Below are 16,060 nucleotides of genomic sequence, written 5' to 3' on the forward strand. Positions count from 1 at the left end.
CGAATGATTTCCGTTCCCACTGTAGAAATCGCGCTATTGTTTCACTAAGTTGTCAGAAACTCTCTCGTTCCTATACACTCTAGCAGTTTCGTTCGCTCTTTCTTTCCTTTTCAAAACGTATTTTTGGCAAAAGAATTCCGAATCCTGAAATACGGATGAGTTTATCGGGTGAGGCCACAAAGTGTTGCGAGCTTAACTTCCGAAAATAGGATTTAGTTCTCTCCCTCCCTCTCTCTTTCTCTCTTTGGTAAACGAATAATCTGATACTGATATAATCTGTTTAAAAACTTTTCTTCAACTGTAGGATTCTTGGTCAATGCACAGTCGATTTTCCTTCAAAGTATCGGGAAAATAATATTTTACCAAATGATTAAAATAGCACATTACTTTTTTAATTAATATTATTCATTCTATGTGTTATGTATCTAATATAAAAATTAAATATTATTAATAATATTTTTTGATAATATTTTAATTATATTTTTATGTATAAATATCTTGATTTGATACATCAAAGTTAGTATGTAAATATCATTTACTCGAAATGACGAGGACTAATTTTCGAGTATAAGTGGTAATTTAGCGAATGGAAGACATGTTACGTGATCTACGCAGAGTGCATACACACTTGGAGGATTTACAGCGTAGCAACATACGAATCTGGATTTATGTCAACGGCGGCAGCATGCCTCGACGTTGCGTCGTGTATCTATGCAAACAGCAAAGTCCGCTCGTATGGCTTATTCGATTCCATTAAGTACAGCAGAAATGTTGAACGTACAAAATGTTCGGTATCAACTTAGGAGTAACATCACGTTTCCACGTAACAATTCTTATTTCAGTATTAAGGCCAATTTTTTATTTATATAACTACACTCTAAATTTCCTACAGTGAAATCTCACTCCAAGAAAGTGAAAATGCAACCACCCTTGAAAAAAAGTGAAAATATTTCACTTCTTCAAAAAAAAGAGTGACGATCTTCACTCTTTTTAGAGTGAATTTTCATTTCAAAAAAATAAAATCTCCTTCCAAAAAAGTAAGATTTCACTCTAAAAAGAGTGAAGATCGTCACTTTTTTTTCAAGAAGTGAAATATTTTCACTTTTTTTCAAGGGTGGTTGCATTTTCACTCTCTTAAAGTGAGATTTTACTGCAAGAAATTTAGAGTGTATGTAATGTAAGGTGATAAGCGTGAACAAATTATTATAACACTTTCAATCGCAAGATTTTTATTATAATATTTATTTAATTGATTTTAAACGAAATAATTTATATGTTTGAATATATCTTTTTCTAATTATATATATCTCTTTGTAATTTTTTAATAAATTACTTATTCCTTTATTAAGGATTCTAATATAATGTACAAGTATTTTATATCGAAAAATGATTTATATTATAAAATAAATTAATAAAGATTAAAATAAAAAAAAAATAAAAAGTAAAGTATGCTTTATGTATCAAGGAATATGGCAGTCTTGTAAATGTATAAGAAGTTCGTGATTATGTTATTATCATTGTCTATAATTGATAGACTACTTTTTTGGAATTATTATGTTATATTATTAATTAAAATATTTCAGGATTAATACTATGACAAAAAATTTCTTTACATTTCGATGCAAACTTTCTATTACAATTTACGTGATTAAAATTTATAAGCTTGATTTTCTGAGATCTAGATATATATATATTAGGTACTGATATGTTTATTTATATACATATACATAAAAAAACATATAAAATATATAAAAGATATTTATGCTTTTAAGCAACATATAGCCGTTAAAAAAGTACAAAAAAAATGATCCTAAATATATTAATTGTTATAAACGATATGAAATTATCGCAGTATATTAAACAATTTATAGTCCTTTTTAATTTATATAAGTAATTTTATATAATCAAAGTAAAGTGTAAAAATTGTTGGCGTGTCCGTATTATATTAAAATATATTTACAAACTTCTTTGGATTGTTATTCATTGTATATAGATTAGAATTTGTTCTTATGTTCTTGGAACATGTTTTTTATATTTTCTTTTTAAGAAACATTTCTTTAGAAATATTTTTTTATGTTTATCATATTTATTATATGTTTCAGTTTTATTAAGTTTATCATATTTTCTCATCACGTTTATCATATTTATCAACGTTTAGTAAAGTAGTACCAAAATCTATCATCGTACCAAGGTCTACCATGCCAAGGTCTACTATGATCTTCGCTGCATGAAGCAAAACAATTTGTCTCGTCCCGTATTGCTTCTATATTCATGGCGAGAATGCGGAAGTTTGTTTCATTTAGATTTAATGTATTAGTAATAACTCGCTGAATTCTGTTTGTTAAAACTATCAGACTTTTTCCATGATTTACAACTTTCATTCCACTTGCAAATTGCAATAAGTCAGAATTTTGCGCAATGACCTCCTAAAAATTAATATTTGATTTTACAAGAATTAAAATTGTACTAATAATTGCTTTCAAGAAACGAAATAATGTTAGTAGAATATAAATATTCGAAATAATTTGTTACCAAATAATACATGGAAAGAAAATGCGTTTAAATATCTTACTGTGTTGGTAGAATGAAATTCTTTTCCAGTATCTTGGCATAAAATGGATGTTTCCGGAATATTGCTAAAAAATATTGCGCATTGCTCGGATGCTATCGGTCCTGTTTGGCCAGATAACGTACCCGCTAGTTGAGTTAGTTTATCAATTTCACTTTGGCTTAGATCTAAACATTCTTGATGAAAATTACACAGATCCATTTTATATATTTCCTTTCCCGCTAAGGGAGCATAGTACAACTCTAAAACATTTGCAATGGAAATATTAATAATCGCAAAGGCTTAACAGTATGAAATTATTTACTGGCAAAGTTTTTATTTTCTTACTTTAGTTAAGCGTAAATATGTATAAGTATAGATAAGAAAGTAAAAACAAATGGAAATGATACGACTCAAATATCAACTTAAAGATGGATTTAAATTTTTTAGATGTCATATACGGGCGTAATGATTTTATATAACAATCGAAATAATTTTTTTTGTGTCAAAAATAAGTACTTACGTTTATAAATGATTGTTAAGCCGAGAATACCGTCTTCCAAATAAAAACTTTGATTTTCTATCGTAAAATTGGCATCAGTCGGTTTCATGTAATTAGATTCGATTCTGCAGAAGCCAAAATTTTCGTTGTAAATAGCCAAACCGTAACCTTCTACATCAGCCATAAATACCTGTGAACGTATTTCTATATTAATCTATTATATAATTAATATAATAATTGCATTTCGAATTAAGTCACATTGTACTAACGGTCGCATCATTTATATATTTGCAATCTCGAACATAAGCAAGTGGTGTTACGAGTAATCCAGTGCCATTTTTGTTGTTAGCAATGTGAGGTGGAATGCGAATACGTTTAACGAGCATATTATTTTTTAAATCAAAGATCAATAGTTGCGGAGGACAAACAGCGTCTTCTCCGACTTTACCACAATCCAGAACGAAGATGCGATTGCATTTGATCTAATGCAAAATGTAGATGCATAATATATAATAATATTAATTATATTTATAATAGTTATATGCCGCTTTAAAAAATATTAATGCTCACAGACACTCGATATACACTTATAATGCCATTGCAATCATTCTCATTGTACCATGACCAACTTGGATATGGATTCAAAAGTGGACCTCCCGGTCCTGTTTCGTCAGATACGGTCATCAGACTAGCTGGTACTCCCTGTTGTCTTACCGAAGTAACGAATATTCTACCATCTACAAAAATTGCATGCTATTCAGTATGTTTTATTGTAAATATATCATATTTTTATAAACAATAACGAGAGAATAAAGGGCACATAGAGTCAAATATAATAAAGTATATTAAAACATGAAAAATCAAAAGAAAATGTGAATAATATAATATTATATAGTTGATTAAAATATGACATGTTTCGGTCTCACGATTGAACCTTCTTCAGATATACATACAAGAGATATTACATTAGATGAAAGCAGTCGAAAAGATAGAAAAAAATTATACATAAAGTAATGATGGCCATGTGAGATGCTTTGCTGAGAAACGGAAATCACTCACAAACGGCTGGATTTTCATGTTTTAATATACTTTATTATATTTGACTCTTATGTATCCTTTATTTTCTCGTTATTGTTTTCAAATTAAGAGTCCTTCTTTCTTGTAATAAAACTTATACTTTTATATTACAACGGTACTATTCTTATTATTTCATTAATTTTTTTATCAATATGTTGAATATAACGTTGATCATGACGTTTATATTAAATACTATGTTTATAAATTACGTTTACTAGAAAAGGTATTTATGTTTCTATAAAAAAGAAATATAATTATATTTGATGTAAAATTACATCAAATTTAGTTAGCTTACTTTGAATAGTATTAGCCTACCTTGAGCCTTGTCTACGTCGTATAAAACGCATGAATTAGGATTATAGTTGCCAGAATTTATCGCATCCTCCCTTTCTTTTCCACTTTCCCAAAGAAAATCAACGTATTTCCAATCGTACACACCTTTTAGATTAACACCAAAGCTTACAATTACGGTTGTCAGAATTGATATGACAAATAAAGGTTGCTTCATTTTTAGCGAATAATTATTATAGCTACTATAAACATATGGCTATTATAAACAGAATAAAAATAGCATAACTAAGCTCTATCAATAGATACGTATTTCGCAAATACAAATCTATTAATGGTAGGTCGCACGATGTTAGTTGATATTTACGGAAAGTTTACAACTTAATACATATGAAAATACTTTACAGGAAATTCTCACTATCACAAGCAGTAAACAATGCGACCTCGCTTAAAGTCGTTTCATTCATGTTATTCATGACACTTTGTACAGGTGCATATATGCAAAATGTTTTTTATCAATGGGATTTTCAGAAATAAAAACTATTTTTTATATAATTATATTTTATTTTCTTTGTTTTTTGTTTTATAACCGTATAATATATATAATATTAATTCTGAAATTGTGCACACTAGTTATATTTTTTATTTTTTATATATATGCCAAAGTTAATGGTGAGCGGGTTTACGACCGTGGTCATTATATATAGCTGAAGCAAACAATTTGTCTCGTTTCGTATTCGATTCCTATTCAATCGGAGAAAGCAGAAATTTATCTCGTTTGGATCTAATGTATCGTTAAGCACAACCTGAAGTCTGTTTGATGCGATTAGTAGATTTCCCGAAGTATTTCCAACTTTCAATCCAGTCACATATTGCAATTTTTATCGTTACCTATATCAATGAATTTTTGAGTAACGGAGGATAATTTGTTATACAAGAAATACATTGAATATCAAAATATATTGTGACATAAAGACGGCATCATTAAACTATTTATCTTTCTGTAGCAGAATGAATGTTTCTGGGACGTTGCTAAAAAAGTATCACACATTATACCTATATCTTTAAATGCTGTCGGACCCCTTTAGATAATATATTTACCTGCAGTTAATCTATTAGCCTTGCTATTATTTAGTTTTGATATTCTCGTATATTATGTATATATCTTAAATATCTCGCACCCCGCAAAAGGAGGGGGTGGAGCATAGAATAACTTTAAAAAACATTTGCAACAAAGATATTAACAATCATTAGAAATCAGCGAATATCATCATTATTTATAGAAAAGCTTTCCATGCTTTATACATTTTTGTAAGTTATAGAGTATAAATATGCATAACTAATAATATTGAAAAATAAGTAAATAAAAGTAATATAATTCAAGTAATTAAATAAAAGCTGTACCGAAATTCTTTTACTTATTTGTATATTAAATTATTATGTAATTAATACAATAATTGCATTCCGAATTAAGTATTGTAAGTGGTAAAATGTTATGTGCGTATTTTTATGAAATAAAAACATCTTCATATATAAAATTATTTCTTTGATTAGCATCAGCCTACTTGGCGTCCTGTCTACGTTGTATGAAATGTACGTGCTAGCGTGTTATATTATAATTGTCAGATTCTATTGCGTTTTCAGCTCTTGCGTCGAATTTTTCCACATAATGAAGATAGATACTTCCATTCGTTTACAGATCTTCCAGTTCAACACCAAAACTTATATTTATGATTGTTAGAATTAATACAATAAGTAATAGATACGTTATTTTCAGTAAAACATGGTATAGCATTCATTACTATGATGGTCACAGGTATTTGTAATAATATGACTGAGTTTCAGCGATAGATTTTATCACAAGAGTATATTGCAAGAGGGAATGTAGTAATAACAGTTTGTGCAACGTTAGATAATATTCATGGCGGATTTATATAAAAGCTGTAAGTTTATAATATAGAATATAGCAGTACTTATTTATAAAATTTTTAGTAGTTCTTTATACAATACGTTAATTGATAGTTAAAAATTGCAATGTTTAAAGTCATGTGAGCTAGCATTATTGATAATAATAATTGTATGTATAGTGAGTGCAAAAAGTATTTGTACAGAGAAAATATTTAAAAAAATAATATTTTAAAAAAGTATTATCCAGCGAGAAATGATTCATCAAATTGATGTCGAATCGATATGATGATTTCGACATCAATTTGACGCCAAGTTGACGTTTAATTGACGGTTATTTCTTGCTGGATAATTAATAATTTATTCATAAAGAATAAAATAATATGTTTCTCAAAGTTATATGTACCAAGAAAATGTGCATTCATTATTAGAAATATATCATCTTAAAAATAAGCGAAAATAAAAAATTGTATTGTTTGGACGGTCAAAAAGTATTCGTATAATCGAGAAATTTAGCTTCTAAAAAATCAGGAATACACGCGGAGCTCGTTCGTTTGTGTTACAACAGAATGTATTTATTGTATAAAATTGCTAATGCTAATTAATATTAATTTTCTACAAATAAGTTTTTTTTTATAAAAAATGTCTTTGTACGAATACTTTTTGCATTCACTGTATATCTAATGCACAATATGTTATCTTATCAATGAGTCCTTGGAGTATGGAGGATGTCATGTTTGTTATATAAGAAATACATAGTGAACGTAAAATATTGTCAGGTAAATGTAGTACTATTAAACTGTTCAATTTTTGTTTATAATTTTTTATTATTTATGTTAAAAATAAGTGCAAGTTGCGATTTTGTTAATTCTATCTAAATTTTAAATTCTATTTAAATTTTAATTCTATCTATACATTATGTCTTATCACAATTATTTAGAAAATTCAAATGTATTTCGTAACATTTAATTCAGTTATATTATTATATTTTACTTTGTTATAGATGCATAATGAGTAGGATGTTATTTTATCAATGGAATTTTAAGAATGAAGAATACCATATTTCTTATACAATTAATATTTTTTTCTTTTTGTTTTATAATTGTTATATAAGAGGACAGTAGCTTGTTTGAATAAAAATATTGCTTTATACAATTATTTGATTATGAACAATCTATTAATTTTGATAGTATGCATAACTAATTGTATATTACTCATTTTTTTAAATATTTTACTTGTACGCATTTTAAATAAAAGTTCTTTTGACATCATTTTATTTTTTCTAGTGAAAATATGTCATACACAAATTCTAAGAGAACAAGGTATTATGTTCAGTTTTATGGTCGTGGTAATTGGAATCAAAACATTTTGTCTCTTTTATTTTCATGATATCCAACTCGAGAATGCGGAAGTTTACCTCGTTCGGGTTTGAATTGTTATTAAAGATACGCTGAAGCCTGTTTGTTGCGATTAGTAATTTTCCTTCCTTATATTTTCTATCTTTCCTTTCTTTATCTCTTATAACTTTTAGTCCACCCGGAAATTGCAATTTTTTGGAATTTTGTGCAATAATCACCTAAAAAATTTCATTTTATAATAATTAAAATTGTATCAATATAGTTGTTATCATTAGACGTAATCATGTTAATAGTATACGAGTACAGTATTTACAATAATTTATTACGAAGTAATATACAGAAAATAATTATATTTAAATAGCTCTTACACTGTTGGAAGGATCGAATTTCTTAGTAGTGTCCGCACAAAGAATGGCCGTTTTCGGGATGTTGCTAAAAAATATTACATTATCCTTGGATGCTATCAGTCCTGGTTGACCAGATAATGTACCCGCCACTTGAGTTAACCTATTAGCCTCGCTTCGTTTTGGACATTTTTTTAGAGAATGCATATTCATCTTGAATATCCTATCCCCCGCTAAAGGAGCATAAAACAAATCTGAAATATTTACAACAAACACATTAATAATTAAAAAGGTTAGCGAATGCTTTCGATTATTTACAGAAAAGCTTTCTATCCTTACATTTTTGTTCGTTATAAGGCGTGATTATGGATAATTATTAATATTGAAAAATAATTAAATGGAAGTATTTTGATGTGAATATTGTCAAAACTGGACTTAAGTTCCGTAACATTTACTCATGTAATGTAATAAACTTAAATAATAAAGAAAATAATTTGTTTTATAAACTTGAGTACTTGCTTTCACGAATGATTGTTAAACCAGCAATACCATCTTCCCTATAAAAACTCTCGTTTTCTATTGTAAAATTGGGATGAGTTGGTTTCATGAAATCAGATTCAATTCTGCAGAAGCCTGCGTACTTATTATATATGACTAAACCAAAACCTTGTATGTCAGAGATATACACCTGTGTATACATATTTGTATTAGTATGTTGATGTAATATCTTATATTATTATTATTATTAATAATATATAGTTGTCTCTCTCTCTCTCTCTCTCTCTCTCTCTCTCTCTTCATCGCAAGATATTATGTATTAATTAAACAATATATACAGGGTGATCTATTGTAATTTATTTAGATAACTACCTCTAAAAATGGGTGACACGGAAAAATTTTTCAAATAAAAGTGGAATTGTTTTTAGAGGACGTATTTTGTTCGGATCTTTTTTAAGTGGGGTTGCCAAGACATATAAAGGGCACCTCCCTTTATTTAATAAATAATTTAATAAATTTATTTAATAAAATTACATGATTTTTTGCATAATGACTTTGAATTATTATGTATAAAAGTATTAGACAAAAAACCAATAGATTATGAAATATTTCGTACTACATGCTGGCACATATTGTCATGAGATATCAAGTAAACTATTAATTTTTCGATAATTGTACTTTAGCATTTTTATGAATAAAGTAATGACTTAGAATCAGTTGGGTAAAAAAGATATATAGTTGTTTTTAAAAAAATGTACAGGCAAAATAATTTTTTAAATATAAAATAATTTGGAGAATCATATTATGTTAAAAAAAATCATATAAATCTATTTAAAAAAATGAAGACACATTCGTATCTTTTCGGCGCCTCCATCTAAAAAAGAAATGAAACAACGTGATCAAAATACGTCTTCCTTAAAATCCTACTTTATTATACTCTTATCTGAAGTATTTTTCCGTATCTTTCATATTTCAAGATATTTTTGAGATATTTGCTTGGATAAATTAAAATGGGACACCCTGTATTTGCACTATTACAGAACATGTACTGTTATAAACGCATAAAATCTGAAAAAATACTAACGATTGCATTATCTATGCGTCTGCAATCTCGAACATAAGCAAGTGGTTTCGCAAGCATTCCTTTACCATTTTTATTATCAGCAATGTTAGATGGAATGGTAACACGATCAACGAGCATATCATTTTCTAAATTAAAGATTAATAGTTTCGAAGGACAAACTCTATCTCCTTCAAGTCCATCCTTTCTTCCAAAGTCCACAACGAAAAGATGATTACATTTGATCTAACGCGAAAATATGTAGATATGCACAATGCATAATAATATAAATTATTTTTTACTATAATTATATGTATAATACTTACATATATTTGTAATACATTTATAATATTGTTATTGCAATCAATAGTGTCATTATACCATGACCAATTTGGATACGGAGACAAAAGTGGACCTCCCGGTCCTCTTTCATTACTTACTGTTGCTACACTAGCTGGTACTCTTGTATAGTAACTTAGTATAGTACCGAATACTCTACCATCTACAAGAAATTAATTGCAAAGATCTTGTACATTCAAAATATGTTTTTATTGCAAAGATATCATAATTGTATTGTAGAAACAATTTATATTGCATCGACCAAAGCCATAGAGAATGGACTGCGCGACCATGTGTCAAAATGGTCGATAGGGATGAGAGAGAGGGACCGTGGCAGACGGCCATTTCTATCTCTTTCCATTCAATGGTATAATGGGAGAAAGAATGAGACGGAGATTGGCCGTCTCCCACGGTCCCTCTCTCTCATTATTATCGACTACATTTGATACACTACTTAGATACGGATCGCGCAGTCCATTCTCTATGTCTTTGGCATCGACAACATGAAATATTATATTAATTAAGCTTTCATATATGAAGTTGTTTATTTTTCGTTACCGTTATCTTTTTTATTAAAATTATTATTTCTTTGATAAGTCTACCTGGTGCTTCGTCTACGTCAAATAAAATATTCTTAATAGGGTCATAATTGTCAGATTTTATCACTTCCTGCTTTTGCAAATTATTCCACACATAATCAATATATTTCCATTCATATCGATCTTTCAGTTCAGCACCGAAGCTTTTATTTGCGATCGTTACAAGTAATACAATTAGTAATGGATGCGTCATTTTCACTCTATACGTCAGTCACTAATATATGTAATAAAATGATTGAATGTCAGCAATATAGATATATATCACAAAATTGAATGCGGCAATAATAAGTTTGTGCAACGTTCGACAATATTCACTGCAGGGTTATATAGAAACTACTGTGAATTCGTATACATAGATGTTTATAAAAGATATTTTTCCAAGAACTTTCATTATATATAATATAACAATCGATAGTGTAAAAAATGATAATGTTTAAATTTATGTGAGCCTTACCGATAATAATAATGGTTTTAAATGTATATAATACGCAATACATTATCTGTTAATAAGTCCGTGAGGAATAGAGACTAACGTATTTGTTACACAGAAATACGCAGAAATACAATTTATATTGTTACCTATCAATGAATTTTTGAGTAACGGAAGATAATTTGTTATATAAGAAATACAGTGAATATAAAAATATATTGTGACATAAAGATAGTATCATTGAACTATTTATCTTTCTGTAGCAGAATGAATGTTTCTGGGACGTTGCTAAAAAATATCACATTATCTTTAAATGCTGTCGGATCCCTTTTGCTAGATAATATATCTACCTGCAGTTAATCTGTTAGCCTTGCTATTATTTAGTTTTGATATTCTCGTATATTATGTATATATCTTAAATATCTTGCACTCCGCAAAAGGAGGGGCATGAAGCGTAGAATAACTTTATATAACATTTGCAACAAAGATATTAACAATCATTAGAGATCAGTGAATGCCATCATTATTTATAGAAAAGCTTTCCATGCTTTTTACATTTTTGTAAGTTATAGAGTATAAATATGCATAACTAATAATGTTGAAAAATAAGTAAATAAAAATAATATAATTTAAGTAATTAAATTAAAACTGTAATTTTTTCACTTATTTGTATATCAATTTATTATCAAAGAATTGGAAAGAATAAGGGAACTAAGAGTCAGGCGCAGAAGTCGTTGCGCAAATAATACACCTATGGAGCGTGAAACTTCTTTATTCGCTAAACGCGCCTACATGGTTCGGCTCACTTTTGAGCCTTCCTCTCAGAGCAAACACAAACTAACATATATAAACTAAAAGTTATCCAGTGTTGGTGAGCTCCCCTACATCTACTAGTTAGCAGTACTTATTTATAATATTTTTAGTAGAATTTATAATATTTTTAGTAGTTCTGTATACACAGATTATCACAAGTCAGGGAAGTCAGGAAAAAGTCAGGAATTTAGCAAAATTTTCTGGTAAAATGAAATGGCTGTAAGTTTAAAATATGTGTACATCACAGCCATAGAATTTTAGTTACGCGTCCTCATGTGCTCTCACGGTTTGCGCTACTACTGACTTGATAGGCTTTCTAAACCTCTACAATTGTTTTCCGCAAGAAATTGGTTTACTAGTCAGACCTATGATAAAATTGAGAAAGAATTTAAAGTTCTTTGCTATAAGAAAGAAGTAATTGATTTATGCAAGCAGTTCGTTAAGGAAAATCAAAGAATTGATCATTTCTGAAGAAACTTGCTTGAAGGGCAAAATAATTTTCAGAATTTTTATGTCTTTGTGAAAAAGATCCTTATTTTGAGTTATCGTCAAGCATTTGTGGAAAGAGAATTTTCAATAAACAAGGAATTGTTGAAAATCAACTACCTAGGTCTCTCTAATATCTCAAAGACAAGTTTATGATAGCCTTAAGGCTGCTGGTGGTCTTACTAAACTTATAATAGATAAAAAGATGATTTTATCTTACCGAAATGCGAAGGATATGTATGGTAAAGCATTGGAAAAGCAGCGCTCTGAGAAAGAACAAGAAAATGCAAAATTTGCTCAAAAAAGGTCCTTGTTTTAAAAAATTTCAGAATTGAAGACTAAGAAGGCAAAACTGTTGACAGAGAAAACTAATGAACTAAGCGTTCTTCATGAAGAAATAACATCATTGACATCATTAATATTCCATTAAATGCCTTGTGCAATTTTTTATGTTAATTTGCAGAGTTCAAGTTTTCTTTAAGAATTTGAAATTTTAGTTTTTATGTAAAAAGGTAACGTAAACTTAGTAGAGATTTAAAATGTTTTTATTGAGGCTGTGTGTGTGTTCCGTTATGCACTGCAAGTACTAAAATTCTATAGTGCACGTTACGTACACTATAGATTTTCAGTACTGGCAGTGTATATCGGAACACATAGCCTAAGAACTTCGAAATTTTTAAGTTGCTGTTCTTTTGTTTATATCTAAAAAAGTTCTCTACGTTACTTATGAACAAGTGAATAAAATAAATGTTAATTTCATATTATTGTGATTTTTCTTTCAACTAACCTTTAGTAACAGATTGAAGTTTTAATAAACAGGATTTAGTTTCGATAAAAAAGAAGTACATCAGCAAAGGGAAAGAGAGGAAGATAAAAAGTATTGCATTCATATATAAAAGGTAAAGACAAAAAGTACTACTAACTTAACAATTAAATGCATTATCAGCAACATTAATAGTAATTTACACTATTATGTTAAATTGCTCTATCAACAAAATATTTAACGATTTTCAAATCAGGATGAAAATTCAAAAAAAATTTCAATATATGTATTATTGAAAGTCAGGCAAAATCAGAAAAATTTGTCTGGAAATCAGGGAAATTTCAGGCAATTTTGGGATGAAAAATTTGTGGCAACCCTGTTATACAATACGTTAATTGATAGTTAAAAATTGCAATGTTCAAAGTCATGTGAGCTAGCATTATTGATAACAATAATTGTATGTACAGTAAGTGTAAAAAGTATTTGTACAGAGAAAATATTTAAAAAAATCTTATTTTAAAACAGTATTATCCAGCTAGAAATGATTCATCAAACTGATGTCGAATTGATATGATGATTTCGATATCAATTTGACGACAAGTTGACGATTATTTCTTGCTAGATAATTAACAATTTATTCATAAAGAATAAAACAGTATGTTTCTCAAAGTTATATGTACCAAGAAAATGTGCATTTATTATTAGAAATATATCATCTGAAAAATAAACAAAAATAAAAAATTGTATTGTTTGGACGGTCAAAAAGTATTCGTATAATCGAGAAATTTAGCTTCTAAAAAATCAGGAATACACGCGGAGCTCGTTCGTTTGTGTTACAACAGAATGTATTTATTGTATAAAATTGCTAATGCTAATTAATGTTAATTTTCTACAAATAAGTTTTTTTTTTATAAAAAATATCTTTGTACGGATACTTTTTGCATTCACTGTATATCTAATGCACAATATATTATCTTATCAATGAGTCCTTGGAGGATATCATGTTTGTTATATAAGAAATACATAGTGAACGTAAATTATTGTCAGGTAAAGGTAGTACCATTAAACTGTTCAATATTTGTTTATTTTTTATTATTTTTTATTATTTATGTAAAAAATTAATGCAAATTGCGATTTTGTTAATTCTATCTAAATATGTCTTATCTCAATTATTCAGAAAATTCAAACGTATTTCGTATTACATTTAATTCAATTATATTATTATATTTTACTTTTTTTACTGAGAGAAAGGATTTTGTTAATTTAGCAAGCCAGTACCTTTAACCGGTGATCGGTAAATATGCGACAACAAATTATGTTGTTGTGATTGCTGCTAGTCTGCTATACCAACCAACTATTAGTAACAGAAACAAACTATATAGAATCTAACCTATCTTTTGGATAGACTTTAGATCGTTTACATAGAATTTGTAGATGATCGTGGAGTCTTAATTGGACCAAGCACAGTCAAATATAGGGAGAATACTTGACTAGAATTAGTCATTTTCTTACGATTGATCATTTCTTTCAATGTTATAGATGCATAATGAGTAGGATGTTATTTTATCAATGGAACTTCAAGAATGAAAAATACCCTATTTCTTATACAATTAATACTTTTCTTTCTTTTTGTTTTATAATTGTTAAATAAGAGGACAGTAGCTTATTTGAATAAAGATATTGCTTTATGCAATTATTCCATTATTAACAATGTATTAATTTTGATAGTGTGCATAACTAATTATATATTATTCTTTTTTTTTATATATTTTACATGTATACGTTTTAAATAAAAGTTCTTTTGAGATCATTTTATTTTTTTCAGTGAAAATATGATGTCATATACACAAATTCTAAGAGAACAAGATATTACGTCCAGGTTTATGGCCGTGTTAATTGGAATCAAAACATTTTGTCTCTTTTATTTTCATGATATCGAACTCGAGAATGCGGAAGTTTGTCTCGTTCAGGTTTAAATTGTTATTAAAGATACGTTGAAGCCTATTTGTTGCAATTAGTACTTTTCCTTCCTTATACTTTCTAACTTTTTTTTCTTTATCTCTTATAACTTTTAGTCCACCCGGAAATTGCAATTTTTTGGAATTTTGTGCAATAATCACCTAAAAAATTTCATTTTATAATAATTAAAATTGTATCAATATAGTTGTTATCATTAGACGTAATCATGTTAATAGTATACGAGTACAGTATTTACAATAATTTATTACGAAGTAATATACAAAAAATAATTATATTTAAATAGCTCTTACACTGTTGGAAGGATCGAATTTTTTAGTAGTATCCGCACAAAGAATGGCCGTTTTCGGGATATTGCTAAAAAATATTACGTTATTCTGGGATGCTATCGGTCCTGTTTGACCAGATAATGTACCCGCCACTTGAGTTAACCTATTAGCCTCGCTTCGTTTTGGACATTTTCTTAGAGTATGCTTATTCATCTTGAATATCCTATTCCCCGCTAAAGGAGCATAAAACAAATCTGAAACATTTACAACGGACATATTAATAATGACAAAGATTAGCAAATGCTATCGATTATTTACAGAAAAGCTTTCTATCTTTACATTTTTGTTCGATATAAGGCGTGAATATGCATAATTATTAACATTAAAAAATAAGTAATTGTAAGTATTTTGATGTAAATACTGTCAAAACTGGACTTAAGTTCCATAACATTTACTCATGTGATGTAATAAATTTAAATAATAAACTTTAAAAAGAAAATAATTTGTTTTAAAAATTTGAGTACTTGCTTTCACGAATTATTGTTAAACCAAGAATACCATCTTCCAAATAAAAACTCTCGTTTTCTATGGTAAAATTGGGATGAGTTGATTTCATGAAATCAGATTCAATTCTGCAGAAGCCTGAGTATTTATTGTATATCACTAAACCAGAACCTATTACGTCAGCCATATACACCTGTGTATACATATTTGCATTAGTATGTTGATGTAATATCTCATATTATTATTATTATTAATATATAGTTGTACCTGTCTCTCTCTCTCTCTCTCTCTCTCTCTCTC

At 28.2% G+C, this 16,060-nt stretch overlaps 2 protein-coding genes across 2 annotated transcripts in view; both read right to left on the reverse strand.

Annotated features, from left to right (window-relative positions):
- Positions 1-2,089: 2,089 nt before the first annotated feature.
- Positions 2,090-4,700, reverse strand: LOC108761797 (major royal jelly protein 3). The gene is made up of 6 exons (XM_018508522.1): positions 4,443-4,700; positions 3,621-3,787; positions 3,320-3,532; positions 3,072-3,240; positions 2,573-2,811; positions 2,090-2,426 (listed from the first exon to the last, which is right to left on the reverse strand). Exons 1-6 carry the CDS (start codon positions 4,633-4,635, stop codon positions 2,148-2,150), a joined length of 1,260 nt encoding a protein of 419 aa, XP_018364024.1. The 5' UTR covers positions 4,636-4,700; the 3' UTR covers positions 2,090-2,147.
- Positions 4,701-7,629: 2,929 nt separating this feature from the next.
- Positions 7,630-16,060, reverse strand: part of LOC108761755 (major royal jelly protein 1) — a 10,465-nt gene continuing 2,034 nt past the window's right edge. The window contains exons 4-10 of the mRNA XM_018508467.1: positions 15,785-15,953; positions 15,281-15,510; positions 14,920-15,130; positions 10,021-10,082; positions 8,542-8,749; positions 8,047-8,276; positions 7,630-7,896 (exon numbers count right to left, since the gene is read on the reverse strand). Coding sequence (XP_018363969.1) covers positions 7,630-7,896; positions 8,047-8,276; positions 8,542-8,749; positions 10,021-10,082; positions 14,920-15,130; positions 15,281-15,510; positions 15,785-15,953 — 1,377 coding nt within the window. The remainder of the gene's footprint in view (positions 7,897-8,046; positions 8,277-8,541; positions 8,750-10,020; positions 10,083-14,919; positions 15,131-15,280; positions 15,511-15,784; positions 15,954-16,060) is intronic.

The sequence above is a fragment of the Trachymyrmex cornetzi genome, unplaced genomic scaffold (assembly GCF_001594075.2).
Source record: "Trachymyrmex cornetzi isolate Tcor2-1 unplaced genomic scaffold, Tcor1.1 scaffold262, whole genome shotgun sequence".
Lineage (NCBI taxonomy): Eukaryota > Metazoa > Arthropoda > Insecta > Hymenoptera > Formicidae > Trachymyrmex > Trachymyrmex cornetzi.